At 38.5% G+C, this 16,026-nt stretch overlaps 1 protein-coding gene across 1 annotated transcript; it reads left to right on the forward strand.

The window, feature by feature from the left end:
- The first annotated feature begins 10,771 nt into the window (after positions 1-10,771).
- On the forward strand, positions 10,772-11,356 carry LOC106881938 (uncharacterized). The gene has a single exon (XM_014932466.1). The coding sequence runs from the start codon at positions 10,772-10,774 to the stop codon at positions 11,354-11,356; it is 585 nt and encodes a 194-aa protein (XP_014787952.1).
- Positions 11,357-16,026: the final 4,670 nt, after the last annotated feature.

The raw sequence follows: 16,026 nt of genomic DNA on the forward strand, positions 1-16,026 counted from the left end.
GGTTCTGGGTTCAGTCCCACTGCATGGCACCTTGGGCAAGTGTCTTCTACTATAGCCTCGGGCCAACCAAAGCCTTGTGAGTGGATTTGGTAGATGGAAACTGAAAGAAGCCCGTCGTATATATGTATATATATATATATGTGTGTTTGTGTGTCTGTGTTTGTCCCCCCAACATCGCTTGACAACTGATGCTGGTGTGTTTACGTCCCCGTAACTTAGAGGTTTGGCAAAAGAGACCGATAGAATAAGTACTAGGCTTACAAAGAATAAGTCCTGGAGTCGATTTGCTCGACTAAAGGAGGTGCTCCAGCATGGCTGCAGTCAAATGACTGAAACAAGTAAAAGAGTAAATATTGACATACGTCTTTTATTAACTTCATACACTAACACATTTTCTTACTATTGTTTACCTCTTCCATAATGTTTTGACCTTGTTCACTATAACACTCTTTTTCAACATTTTTAGATTGTAACTCTTAATAATTATATTAATACTGTTAATGTAGGGATTAGTTTACAGATTTTGTCTCGTTATATATATTTTTATTTTTCATGTTTATGTTTATTCCTTGAATGATTTTAGGTATTTTCTTAGGAATTTGACCTGAAGAGTGACTGATTTTGGGAGTAAAATCATTTCCCCATTCTAATGAACTTGGATAGAATTTACTTATGGTTTTATATAGTCCTGTTTCAACCATGAAATGCATGTAGTCTACATTCTAGCACTGACTTTTATACATTTATACTTTCACACTTTATATTATTGTATTAAATTTTATTGCCCAATTTATAATTTTGATTTTTAAATTAATATTTTTATGATGAATGTTTCTTTATATGATAGATTATATATTATTAAAATTATTAAAATTTTAGATTAAAATCTTAGATAAATGTAAAATGCACTGGTGCTGGTGTGACATAAAAAACAACACTTTGTACAGTGACTGGCATTAAGAAGGGTGTCCAGCCACAGAAACCATGCAAAAATAAACACCTGGAGTCTCGTGCAGCCCCCAACTTTACAGGTTGCTGTCAAACTGTCCAACTCATGACAGCATGAAAAACAGATGTTAAATGACATTGACAATGCTGATGATGCCACCAGCACTACCGTTGACAACACTGCCAACACCACTGCTGCTACAGACGTCACCACCACCACTGATGCTGCTGCCAGCACTCACGACTATGACAATGACTTGTTATTTGTTTGTTTCTTTTCTGTAAACCAATTTGGGAAATTTCTACTAAAACTATGTGAAAACACTTCTCTGCCAGACATTTACCATTATGGAAATCCTTTTCACAATTTTCTATTTAATTGAGGATGTATTTTCTTCCTCCTTCATCCTGCTAATGGATTGAATTTATAATTGAATTGTTCACAATCTTAAGCATTTATCAATTTAGTTAGAGATTTCATTACAGAATTAAATACGAAGAAAATCTAGAAGCAGAGTCTTGATGTGAAGTTTGTCTCTTATTTAAAATATTGATTTATCTCATAGACACAGTGTAAGAGATTTATAGGAAAGGAGAGGAATGAGAATGTGTGGTCTTCATACCTTTCTGATTAGATATATAAAGGAAGTGAAATGTTGAGATGTTATAGCAGTGAAACATGGACACTGACAAAGAAGTTATCAAAAGGGCTAAATGGAATCTAGACTAGGATGCCACAAATGGCCCTAAATGTGAAATTGCAGCCAACATATGAGAAATGAATGCCTTTATGGAGACCTGTTGAAAGTTAGCAGGAAGATTGGGTAAAAAGACAGCCGCAACTATCTGGTCACTGTGTGTGCAATCCTGAGCTGCTGGAAGCATCCAAATTAGTCTTGTGGAACCTACTTCATGGTTGTGTAAGAAGAGAAAAATGTTGTCACAAACTTACATCAACAACTTGATTACAGAGAATGGCCTGGAATGTCTGCTGGACATTCCAGGCAGTGATGATGGACCAAGAAGTGTGGCCCAGGCTGGAACTCAACCATAATAATAATCTGAAGAAAATAACATACAGTTTAATGCTAGAAAATTCCAAGCTTTGTGCTACCAACACAAGAAGCTGAATGAAAAGTAGATAGGATACACTGGCCCAGGAGGGATTGTATTCCCTGAATCAAAATCAGTTTGCTGTCTGAGCATCAGCATGGTGCACCTTTCCAGGTTCGTATGACTAAGTTAGCAATAAAATGCAGGCAGTTGGCTGGATGGATCTTTCAAACTTTCAGAATGAGAGAACAGGAAGCACGATGGCCCTGTGGAGGACATTCATCCTTAACTATTTGGATTACTGCTCCCAACTGTGGTTACCACAAGGTGTAAAATTAACAAGAGAACTTGAAGCAATCCAGAGAAGCTACACTGAGAGGATTGTCTCAATGTGACATGGGAGAGACTGAAAAAGTTACGACTAAGACCCTACTCCCTGGAATGAAGGCAGGAAAGATATGCAGTGATATACATCTGGAAAATCCTAGAAGGACATGTACCTAAGTTTGGCATTGTAAGTTACACAACATTGCCATCAGGACACAGGACCAGAAACTGCAACAGCTTGGCTGTGACGAATGATGTAGAGTCTGGCTAATGATGAGATTAGTCATTTAATTAACATAAATATTTATAGTGTAATGGACTGACCACTTTACAATGACTTTTAAGAACCTTTAACAACCTTCAGCATGGCACAATGTTTTTGGATCCTGTCAATTAGAGTGTATCCTGTCAATTAGAGTGTATCCTGTTGTCATCACTTCAATGGAAGGGATGACGTTTGAATCAACCCCTGAAACTATGGAAGAAAACATATGTTCAAGAGAGACTTAGACTTTGTAAGCAAACAACCAATCACACACACACACACAGTGTTGTGGCTAAATTTGAAAGTTTGCCAGAAAAGGAAAAGTTAACACAATATTTCGTTTTTGGATTTGATTTGCAAGATTCTGTAGCACAAGGAGTGCGGGTAGGTGTGATTCACTTACTGAATCGAAATGTCCCCTTTCTGCTAGCCACACACATGAAAATGTATTTTTTGTTTTACTTGTTGAGTCTGGAGGGAGGGGCAGAGCCCATGACCTTTCCAAACCCTCTGAGACTTGTAAGGCTGATTCTGTTCAAAGTATTGCAATGCAAAAACTGCAGGATATTCCAGAGGAACAAAGATCTGGGGAAGAAGGATTGGGCATAGTGATGGGGGGAGTACAAGATCAGCCAACTCTGAAGAGCAGAGATCAGAGGGGAAGGAGAGACAATGCATGTGGTAGGCCAGAGGAAGGAGTGTGTCTGTGAACGATGGAGTAGCATTCCACAGAACTTATCAACATTAGTGCATTATTAGGAAATATCACAGTTGTACTTTTTTAGCAAATGATTGAATCTAAAACTGATGGAATTTATCATAGAAGAACCATTTCAGACTCTAATATAATCTGTTAGATTGTGTTCAAACATTTCATCACATTTCTATCAATAAATCAGTTCTACTAATAAAGATCACATGTTCATATTTCTTCCTAACTTTTCATTGTAACTCATTCAATTGTCTTGTTATTGTAGTGGCACCATCAGAGATTTATGCTATTAATACTGCTACTTCCATGTTCCAAAACATTTCAAAACATGTCCAGATGAAACATTTGTTGCTCTGCACTAACATTGTTGAAACTTATAAACCATTCTTTAGTAACACAATCTTTTGTAACATATTGTGAAATAATTGTGACTAGTTCAATACATCAGGCAGCTCATCTCCAAGAAAAACAAAATTTAGCCTGCTTAAGTCCATTTTCTATTTCACTCAATATAATTTTTTGAATTGCATTAATCAAGTTATTTCGAATTCTGTTTGAGTGACTTGAGAACACAGAAACTGGCCCAAAATGGTTTGCCAATTTTTTTTTTTTCTTTCTTTCATCATACTTACTGATTAAATATAAAAGTTCTTTAGAATTCCTGTCATTATTGGATGCTTAGGATTCAAAATGAACATGAAATGATAATTCCTGGCAACTTAAAAGTTTGTTATTTTGTATGCTGCTTCTTTTATGTACATCTAATTGTATGTCTATGTGAACAATTCAAAATATTGTAAGGTCTATCAAGAATTTTATATGTCTTTAAGACCATTCATGATTTAGTAGGGCCATATGTAGATTATTCAAATTTCCATAATGTTTATCACTCCAAACAGTTTTTCTTAAACTGAACAACAAACACGATCAGCAAAATAACTTATTTAGCTAAGCACTTCCAGTTAACCATTTTTCCTTTTACGTAAATTAGTCTGAAAGTAACTAATACATTCCTTGTTGGAATTTTGTAAATTTGGTAATTTCAGTGTTGATTTGCCATCATTTATAATTATTTCTCTTGAAAGTCCTTTTTTCAAAAGCTAATTTTCAAAAGTTCTTCTACAAAAACACATTTCAATTCTTTGGGAAAATATTTTGGTAATTGGAAAGAAAATTAAAAAATGAATAGAAGGTGGGGGGGTAAGGTTTCTATGTAGCTGTGCATGTGTGTGTGTGTGTGTGTGTGTGCATGTGTGCTCATGCATGTGTGTATGTATAACAACATGAACAATGACAAGATGCAAGAAGCTAGAGAAAGTGTTGGAAGCAACAAACGCAAATGTTTCTTCCTGAAAGACGACCACGCATGACCCCCCCCCCCCATGGTTAGCATGTTCCCTTTGCAGGCACCAAGGTTCTGAGTTCACTCTCACTGCACCAGTCAAGACACACCATTTTAGGGAGATGGAAACTGTGTAGAAGCTGGCTCATTTGCAGTCTGTCTTGTAGACTTCATCTGTTTGTCCAATTGAACCCCACCACCAGTCTTAGATTAGGCTTCCATTGAGAGGATAATATGATGTGCAAGACCATACTGCAGCAACCCATCTGCCTACCATTCTCCACACCAGAATCAAAATTCAGACAAAGAAGTCACAAAAGGACACAACTGCTGCTACTGCTGCTGCTTTTAATTTTGACACATAAAACAGAAACTCTGCCAGTGGAGAGATGGGAATAAATAAAGAGTTGAGTGAAAACTAATGAAGACTGTGGCTGGAAGGCTGATGATGAGTGAAGACAAGGTCAGAGGACTGATGACTGGTAAGAGCTTGAGGCTGGAAGACTGATGACTGGTGAAAGCATGAGGTCAGAAGACTGATGACGGGTGAAAGCTTGAGGTCAGAGGACTGATGACTGGTGAAGGCATGAGGTCAGAAGACTGATGACTGGTGAAAGCTTGAGGTCAGAAGACTGATGACTGGTGAAAGCTTGAGTCAGAGGACTGATGACTAGTGAAGGTTTGAGGTCAGAAGACTGATGACTGGTGAAGGTTTGAGGTCAGAAGACTGATGACTGGTGAAAGCATGAGGTCAGAGGACTGATGACGGGTGAAAGCATGAGGTCAGAGGACTGATGACGGGTGAAAGCTTGAGGTCAGAAGACTGATGACTGGTGAAAGCTTGAGGTCAGAGGACTGATGACTGGTGAAGGTTTGAGGTCAGAAGACTGATGGCTGGTGAAGGTTTGAGGTCAGAAGACTGATGACTGGTGAAGGCATGAGGTCATATAATGGGGACAGAGTATGTCAGAGTAGAAGTGTGAAAGGACTGAGAGAATGGCACAAAGAGATGTGCCATGTGACAGATCTGTGTGGCTCATAACAGCATGGGAAAAGATTGGTATTGAAATAATGACGATGATGATGATGATGATAATGTCCTGATGATAATGGCATGATAATGATGTGGTGCGCGGGAGGTGAGATGCATAGAGGATCTCCATACTGGAGATGTGGAATGAGTCACCAGACCAGTCCCAAAGGTCAAAGGACAGCAATAGAGTGTGGTGGCAGACATAGCAGACAGACAGATAGATAGATAGATAGATAGATAGATAGATAGATAGATAGATAGATAGATAGATAGATAGAAAATGATAGATAGATAGATAGATAGATAGATAGATAGATAGATAGATAGATAGATAGATAGATAGCGAGGTAGATAGATAGATAGATAGATAGATAGATATAGAGATAGATAGATGAAGATAGATAGACAGATAGATGGATGGATGGATGGATAGAGAGAGAGAGAGGGAGAGGAGGGGGTTATGGAAAAAGAAAGAGATATATAAGTAGAGATAGAAAGAGAAATACAGAAATAGATAAAAGGATATGTGTGTGTGTGTAGAGAGAGAGAGAGAGAGAGAGAGAGAGAGAGAGAGAGAGAATGGGAGACAGAGAGTGACAGAGAGAATAGTTGCAATTGCTCAGAATAGAATCTGTCTGTGTGTTGGGAGGTAAAATAAAATGAAAATCAGAGGAACATAGTTGGCAGAATGAAGTGTGATGTTGGAGGGGGGGGGGGGGAGCGGGGGGAATAAACAACAACAACAACAACAACAAAAGTTTTTGAAATCCCAAGCAGAGATTAAGAAATAGGTTTTGATGACAATGTTTGGAAACTGTAATTGTTGGTTGTCATAGTAACTCCAATAACAACAACAACAACAATGGTCTTTTTTTTTTTTTTGATAGCAATCACTGCATGAGACCAGAGAAAAGAGTAAATTGGAAGAGCAGATGGAAGGCCAATGGGCGAGTGTTTACTACACACAGTAATGTTAATGCTGACTGATAAGTGTTGTCTCATATAGCATATGAGTGGGGGGGGGGAGGCAGGGGGTACGTCATACTTTCTCTTCTTTGCTGGCAACTCGACTTGAATGAAAAATTTCAGCAGACAATGATTGGTAAAGAATTCCTCTAAGCAACAACAGCAGAACTCTTCCAGAATCAAATAACATGGGAATGGCATAATAATAAATATGATAATAATAATAATGATGATGATGATGATAATGAGGATGATGATAATGATAAGAAAAACAATAACAATAACAACACAATAATAATAATAACAGTAATGATAATAAACAAGTAACAATAGCAGCAGCAGAAGCAGCAGCAGCAGCAGTTGTAGCAGAGGTGGGGGGGGAATGGCTAAAAATACTCTCAAGACCATATTGATTTTTACTACCATCCCCACCTGCACCCCCTATTCTCTACCCCCTCCCCCAGCATTATAATCTGCAGTCATTATGCTAATGAAGGAGGTCATTCAAGGTCAGAACTACTTGTGGCGTTCAGCTTTAACGATGATGTTACTTGTTTCCATGGCAACTAAATGGTCACAGAATTTGCATACAATAATCATGTGAGATATTGTTAAAGATGAGGAACCAGTAAAAGGAGGCTGGCACCAGATGGGAGCCGTTTTATAGGAAACAAATATAAATGGTGGCTGATTCCTTGAAGCAAGGAAAATGAAAAGGTTCAATGTGAAACAACATAGAACTCTAACCCCTAATCCACCCCCATGTTAGAGAAAATAACCCTAACCTACCCCCATCCCTCCAAAAAAGAAAACTGAAATGAATGGAAGAGACCTCTTAGAGATCACTAAATCTGCTAGAAATAGCAGCAGCCAAAAAAGCAGCTTTAAATCACATTTTGCACACAAAAAAAAGGAAGGACACATTGAATGACAATGTAAAAGAAAAGACCAAATAGTCATGGTTGGAACGTCTTTATTTGTAAATCTGCCAGATTAGAGCTGAGCTGGAAGTAGCTAAACAACAACATTTCTGATTTTAGAGAACAACACCAATGATGAAAGCAGTTGAGTGTGGTTGGGGGGGGAGTAGTAGGAATAGAGGTGAGATGGACAAATGGAAGAGAGCGAGGAGTGGGAGTCAATAGCAAGCGGGTTTAGAGGAGAGTGAGTGATGACTGGCAGCACAGAAAGACTGATGGTAGGGTGGATAGGATACTGCCTTCCTTAGTTACACAGATAGTATTACAAAGCAAATAAGAGATGGTGAGTAGAGAGAGACAGGTTGAATGATAACAGGATGAGTGACACAGAGAGATGACTCTTGGAGGGAAGAGTGATAAGAAAGGTGAATGGCATGGTAAATGAGTGATATTGTTTTGAATTTGTGTGAATGTGTGTAGAATAATATATCAGTTGAATAAAGTTAAAGAATGGTCTGTTTTCACGTTTTTTATTATGGTATTTTAACATTAAAAGAAATATTTTGTAATGCTCATAAAGTCAAGTTAGCACTTTCATACACAGAGTAATCATCAGATTTCAAATGTGTTTAACTGACAGTTGAGTTCTTGACAACTTTAGTACCTCTTAGAATGCTCCAAAAAGCTGAATTTTTAGAATACCTTTTTGGCCAATCAGCATGCAGCTTAAACATCATGGTTTGCCACATGTACTGATATTCCGTAACTTGTTTATATTTATTTACTAGAGATATGTTTTAATCCACATCATTGACTGGTTGTTATATTATTGCTGTTATTTCCATTCAGAACAGATTTGAACATTTTAATAAACTGTTTTTCTTTTATCTTTCTTCCAATCTCACTTCTGTCATGTAGTTTGTGGAAAGGAAAAATTAGAAACATTTTCTGACCACATGTCTCTATATGTTTGCTCAATGGAATCTGGTGAAAATTGGTGTTCTGGATTTGTTGTCTGTAGACTTGTGAGCATTCTGATAATGCATTCCCTGTCTTGCCTTTATATAATTCCTTGCAATTCAGGTATTTAATGCAGTTGATCAAATTTCTGCTTTTGCAGTTCATATCTGTCCATTTTTTGTTCTAATGAATCTACCTGTTTGCATGTATTGACACTTTCCACATCTGTTATCATTACACTTAGATATTGTGAATGTTTTATCCTGTGATGTTTAAAATGCATGCAGATTGGCCAAAAAGGTATTCTAAAAATTCAGCTTGTTGGAGTGTGCTAAGAGGTACTCAAGTTGTCAAGAACTCAACTGTCAGTTAAACAAATTTGAAATCTGATGCTCACAATTCACAATGTCTACTTCTCAACCCTATCCAGTCTCTGAAGTCCTCAAATCACTTTCCCCTGCCTCCCCTTCAACTCATATTTATCGTCAACCATCCCTCAAGCCTTGTTCATCGTTCATTACACTCACCCACCCCACCCCTGTCCTATCACTAGTCATCCCTCATTTCACTCATACATTCTTACAATATCTGCCCTTCTTGTTCTGTGCCCAATCTCATTCATCTTGGTAACCCCACAACCCCCAGTACCTCTTGTGAGCAGCCAAGTAATTTCTTCTACAGCAAGAAACCTGTTCTGGACCTTTTCTTCCATACATTAACCCTTCATTTCCTGGCTTAAACTTGCCCCTTCCTCCTCCTACACCACCACCACCACCACTCACCTGATGAAGATCTTAGTCTTGCAGGCTACATGGCAACTTCACCAATGCTGGTGTAATAAAAAGATCACCCAGTGCACTCTGCAAGAAGAAAGGCATTGAGCTGTATGTCAGAGTAGACATTGGAGTATGATGCAGTCCTCCAGTCTCTCAGATCTTGTTCACCCTACCAACTCCTGCCAGCATGGATGAAGGACATTCGAAAATGATGAGGAGGAGCACAACAATGATGATGATATGCAATTACAGAGTCATATTTTAGTTCACATACATTTGCGCACTTTCACAGAGACAAAGTAAATTTAAGAGGCTACATCAGACATAGTGGAAGCAAATAGCCTAGTGGTTAGAGCAGTGTACTCGAGGTCGGGGGAGCATGGGTTCGAATCTCAGACTGGGTGATGCGTGTGTTCATGAGCAAAAAAAAACCTAAGCTCCATGTGGCTCCAGCAGAAGGTAATGGCAAACTTCTGCTGACTTTTTCGCCCTAACTTTCTCTCTCTCTTTCCTCTTGCATCTAGCAACTCACCTGTGATGGACTAGTGTCCTGTCCAGGTGGGGAACCTATTCGCCAGAGAAACTGGCAAACTGGCCCTTATGAGCCAGAGGTGGCTCGAGGAGGAACAAACTACAACAAACAGAACACACATCAAGCACAATTTAGATTAGTTTTGAAATGAAAGAAAAAGGAAGGAAGGATGAAGAAAAGAAGGGAAGGAAGGAAGGAATGAAGGAAGGAAGGAATGAAAGAAGAGATAGGAGGAACAAAACAATTTGAAAATAGAAATGTTTGGCTATTTTATTGAATTTGTGTTGGAAAATGAAGGAAAGAAGAAGCTTTTAAAGATTTTCTTTCAATTCATATTTTGTTCTGTGCTAATTAATTTTACATGCCGACTAATTTGTTAAAAGTAAGTTAAAATGTAATTAGCAACTGAAATCAAAGACAAATTAAATTATAAAAATATTTTAAAACACTAGAAGCAAAAAAAATTATTTAAAGATAATCTTTAGACACACAGCACACACACACACACACACACACACATATTTGTGTTGATTTGTGTAATGTATGTATGTATGTATGTATGTATGTATGTATGTATGTATGTATGTATGTAAATATGTACGTATGTATGTATGTACGTACGTACATATGTATATATGTATGTATGTATGTATGTACGTATGTATGTATGTATGTACGTATGTATGTATGTGTGTAAATATGGGGGGGGGTAAATAAAATGAGTCAACAAAACCAAGGCTGTGTGGAATTTCTAGGACATTTATAAAGAGAAAGGTAGTCCTACAGCTGTTTTGGGGATGTTAGGGGTATCTTTTCATCAGAGACGATATGAGAGAGTTAACTAGAGGGAAATAAGAGAATAAAAATAAAAGTAAAAATATATGTAGGATGTTGCAGTTCCATTATCCAAGGAAATTGCTGTGTAGAATGGGAAGAAATGCACTCTGGTGACATCACGCTTTGGTTCGCCCAGCTGGACACTTATTTTTCGGCCCATGTGGTGTCTCTCGAACAGCAAGTAAGTTTATTGTACTGTGGGATGCCTACCCCTCTTGCACACTCAGTGAGAGATCTTATCACTGACCCACATCCAGACGCAACTTATGTGTCCGTTAAATCTGAGGTTCTCCGACGGAACACCCAATCCGCCAACAGCAAATTCCAGATGCTGATGCAGGATGAGCACCTGGGAGACAAGACGCCATCTGGGTTTCTTCGTCGTTTACGTGAAGTCAGCGACACATCACCAGAGGACAATTCTCTGCTCAGAAAATTATTTTTCTCTCGGCTGCCGCTGAATGTCCAATCCATACTGGCCACAGTGGTCGACTCGAATTCGCTTGACCAGTTAGCCACCATGGTGGACAAAATTATTGAGTTCACTGTGCAGCCTGCACCTCATCATACCTGTTCAGACACAGCAGTAGCTTCCTCTACTACTGTTAAGCCCACTCCCTTGTCACATGACGACATTTTGGAGAGAGTCGATGCGTTAGCACGTCGCATGGACACATTGTGGTGAGAGCACGCCAGCTCTCGTTGTCCTCACAGCAGAATCCGTTCTAAGTCACAGTCAACTAGGTCTACTCCAATGGGTTCTAATCTCTGCTGGTACCATGCCACCTTCAAGGAGAAAGCCCATTGTTGCATCCAACCATGTTCGTTCCAGTTGTCGGGAAACTAGTTACGGAAGATATGAGCATGTCAGACTCTTCCCGCAAATTCTCATCTAATCGTGCATTCTTTGTTAAGGATCGTGTGCCTGGCAAAGCATTTATGGTTGACACTGGATCCAGCTGTGTTATTTGGCCTTTGCGTTTTACTTCAGACAAGCCAAAGCAATCTGCCATCAACCTGTACGCAGTGAATCTATCTATGATAAAAACTTTCAGTCCATCATTTTTTGTCGCCCCCCCCCCACTGGTGACCAGTTCCACTCCTTTTTGGCTTCTTTCCCAGAGCTGGTGGATCCGACTTTCAAATCAAAGTCACTCACTCAACTCGCCATTATATCACTACTTCTGAACCACCCCTTTTTTCGTGTCGACGGCGACTCGCTCCTGATTGGCTCAAAAAGGCTCATTCTGAGTTTGAATATATGCTTCAACTCAGCCTTATTCACCCCTCCACCAGCCCTTCGGCATCTCCTCTACATTTGGCAAGGAAAGGGGATTCAGACTTTCACCCGGTGGGGGATTACAGACGTTTAAATGCAGTCACTGTTCCCGATCGCTATCCTATAAGGAATCTCCAGGATTTTTCTTCAAACTTGCATAATTGTACCATTTTATTCCAAGGTTGACCTCATCCAGGCTTATCATCAGATTCCAATGAACCCTGACGACATTCCCAAAACTGCCGTTATCATCCCCTTTGGAAGTGTTGGCCCTGATATAGGATATCCCAGTCTATTATAGCCCAGGAAAGTTTACACTGTATTTTTCTATTGATTAAATGGTGTATGTGGTGAGCTAGTGATGTGAAATTGCTATTCGCTTTATATTCAAATGAGTTAAAATGGGCATAATACCTTTGTTTAAAATCGCTGCTAGAACCAATGTAGTAGCTACAGGAGTTATCTACTATGTTGTGAACAGTGCATTGGTATACGACGTTGAATCTTTTGCATTGGGCAATCTGTCCTGGATCTGTAGTTGCAGTTATCAGTTCTATGATGGCTAATTGGAGAGAGAGAGAGATGAGGCAGTGCTGGTAATGACAAGGGTTAGGGTTAGGCTTAGGTGAATCAATCATGATATTGCTCTTATTATTGCTGTCATTTCTAGTATCGATATCAATGCCAGCATTACCATTATTATTTATTATTACGTCATTATCGTTATCGGTGTTGCTGTTGTAATTATTATCATTAGTAGTAGTAGTAGTAGTATTGGTGGTAGTAGTCGTAGTAGTATTAGCAGAAATAGTAGTAGTAGCATCTTAGGTAGTAGTGTTAGTATTAGTGGTGGTAGAGGAGGTGGTAGAGTAGTGTTAGTATTAGTGGTGGTAGAGGAGCTGTTTGTGGTAGGAGTATTAGTAATAGTCCGATTTTCAGTAATGGTAACATTGCCATTGGTGTTAGTATTAATATTGTTGCTATTCCTATCAGTAGTTGAAGTCATCATCATCATCATCATCATCATCATCGTTTAATGTCCACTTTCCATGCTGGCATGGGTTGGACGATTTGACTGGCTGCACCAGGCTCCAATCTGATCTGGCAGAGTTTCTACAGCTGGGTGCCCTTCCTAACGCCAACCCCTCCCAGAGTGTAGTGAGTGCTTTTATGGGCCAGTCAGGCGTATATGTATTATTAGTTGCAGTGGTTATAATATAATTATAATATAATTATAATATAATTAGTATCAGTGTGCCTATTAGTGTTTGCGTCCGTTTCAGGTGTGTGCCTGTTACCCTCAGAAGTGGGCATTATGTTATTTATGTTTAAGTTGTTTAAAGTAGTCGGGCCATGGGGTGTTAGATATGTTGTTGCGATTGGTGTTGGTGTTTTCATTGTGTTGGTCTATGGTAGGGTTGTATGCATTTAGATAATAAGAGCTAAGTTAACATTTATTAGATGAGGTGATAACAGATTCTATATTTGGTGTAGATAATAATAGTAAACTGTGAACCCACAATGATATTTTAAGGGTCCCTGAAAAAATTTTGATTTAAATGTATTGCAAGAAACAGGTTTCTTTCTTTCTACAGAGTTCAAACTACACAAGGGAATATGTGAAAAACAAAATAGGAATTTTGAATGAAGTTTTTATTAAACTAGTTTTTAAATATCAAAAGGTTAGGGGATTCACAGTGTACTATTTTCTATATTTTGGGGCCATGAGCCCTTCTTCAGGACATGTGGAAAAGTGAAAAATGAATACTTTGAATTGCTGGGTCTGGCCCCTCTTTAGGTGTGTTTTGATTGAAGCGCATCTATGCTCTTATATTTGAATATTCAATTTCCTGGCTGCCAATGAAGGATGCTGAATATTTACTGCTTCACCAAAACCACTCCATTTTAACACACACACATATATATATATACTTATGAGGATTATACATCACAGTTTGTGTATGTCTGAAAAACTAAGGACCATAACTTTTCGTTACCCATAGTGGAGTTAAGTCCCTTGAAGAATTAATTTTAATAATTATACACTGAATGAAATTGAGAAATAATATTTTCATTTTTTCCCCCCTTCCCTCATTAAATAATGAAATATTTTTTGATGTCTGTCCATTATGGAGCTAATTTTACAACAGTGAAATGTTCGATTCGTCAAGAACCTCTCCCCTTCTTTAGAACAATTAGTGGGAAACATTGTTACAGTTCAGCTCCAGTTGAATAAGTTGAAGACAAAACAACTAATCTTTGAGAAGCAACAATGTAGCATGTTTTTCTCACAATAGTAAAATATGATAGATTTATCGGTTATTGAAATAATAGTTGAAGTGATCAGAGAAGTAGAAGTTCCCTCATTGATTGGAAAATATAAGGTTGGTCAATCAGTGAAACTGGTTTCAACAGACTTTTGCTACAGGCATTGTGGAACTGCAGCACCCCCTATTTTCACTCAATATTACCAATAACATTCAATATAATAAGTCTTTCTTTCTTTATACATTTTATAATCCTTAAGCTTGATGTCAGTAGTCATCCCCTTGTTCGTGAAAAATTACAAAAATCCTTGTATGGAAGGAACTGTGTGCTTTACAGTTCCAGCGATGTGGTGTTTGGCTGTTCTGTGCATGTGATTGTCTGAGGAAAGAAGCTGCGCACTGATTAGAGAGAGCCCTGTTGCTCACGCAGTGCCAACCCTGTTGTCTGAGTGTAATGTAGTGCTTATTTTGGACTCGGCTTGTGTTGTGCTTGAAAACCGTCTACCATATTCTTGAATGTGATTAACTGTACATGATTATCATGCTTTCAAGTTAGTCTATTTAGTTCATAGGTTTTTTTATTGTTTTATTGTATAGAAAATTTTAATTATTTAACTGTGACCTCCTTACATCCCAAAGAAAATAAGTTCTGTGACAGTAAGTGAGGACAGAATTGGGGAGTTGGAGATAAGCATAATGCATGAAGTGGAAATGCGAGGAAGAGAAGAGATGTAGAGACGTAGTTTGGTTTGTTGTGGTAGAGTGTGTGAGAAGTTTTCTTGTTAAGTGTGGGTGGGGCACACAGCACTTCTAGAGCTCAGTTTCACTGATGTAGGTGGGTCTTCTTAAGAACCTCATATCACCAGACATCTCAATCTATTGTTATTTCCTCCATGAAGTCCAACATCCTAAGATATATATATAAACATCATCATCATCATCATCATCTTTTAACGTCCGTTTTCCATGCTGGCAAGGGTTGGATGGTTTGACTGGGGTCTGGCAAGCCAGGATCCAGTCTGATCTGGCAATGTTTCTACAGCTAGATGCCCTTCCTAACACCAACTGCTCTGAGAGTGTAGTGGGTGCTTTTTATATGCCACCAGCACAGGGGCCAGTCAGGATGAGGGGGCTGGCATTGACTATGTTTGGATGGTGCATTTTATGTGCCACCGGTACGGGAGCCAGTCAGGCAGCACTGGCATCGGCCATGTTTGGATGGTGCCTTTTACATGCCACCAGCACACATATGAATATTATATACAGGTAAAAAATTAAGAAGTGCGTGCGTTACATAAATAATATTTTCAGGATTAAATAAAAAGACAATAAACAGAAAATTTGACATACCTCTGTATAATTAAAAGAATGTGTAGTAAATAAACAAATGAACGTATACTAAATACACAGGTGAAGAGAAAGCCCAGAAGGTTACTGACCCCTCATCAGTTATTGGCCATTTCAGCCATTATTGATAAGATTGCTTCCAGTCTGGAGGCACTGGGAATGGGACCAAGACATCACAAAATAAGACTGTTAGTGGACGAATGAGGGATAAAAAAATAAACAGAATAAAGGCTTAGGACCACATGAAGACAACAATTGATAATAAAAAATAATAATACATATACAACAAAAAAAGCCTGAGGGCTGCAAAGACAGACAAAAGTGGGTAACACAAAAGAGAAATTTCATTTCTCCTCCGATAACTGATGAGGAGCTGGTGACCTTCTGGGCTTTCTCTTCACCTGTGCATTTAGTATACGTCCATTTGTTTATTTACAACACGCTTTTTTAAATTTCATATAT

Source organism: Octopus bimaculoides, chromosome 2, assembly GCF_001194135.2.
Source record: "Octopus bimaculoides isolate UCB-OBI-ISO-001 chromosome 2, ASM119413v2, whole genome shotgun sequence".
NCBI classification, from domain to species: Eukaryota; Metazoa; Mollusca; class Cephalopoda; order Octopoda; family Octopodidae; genus Octopus; species Octopus bimaculoides.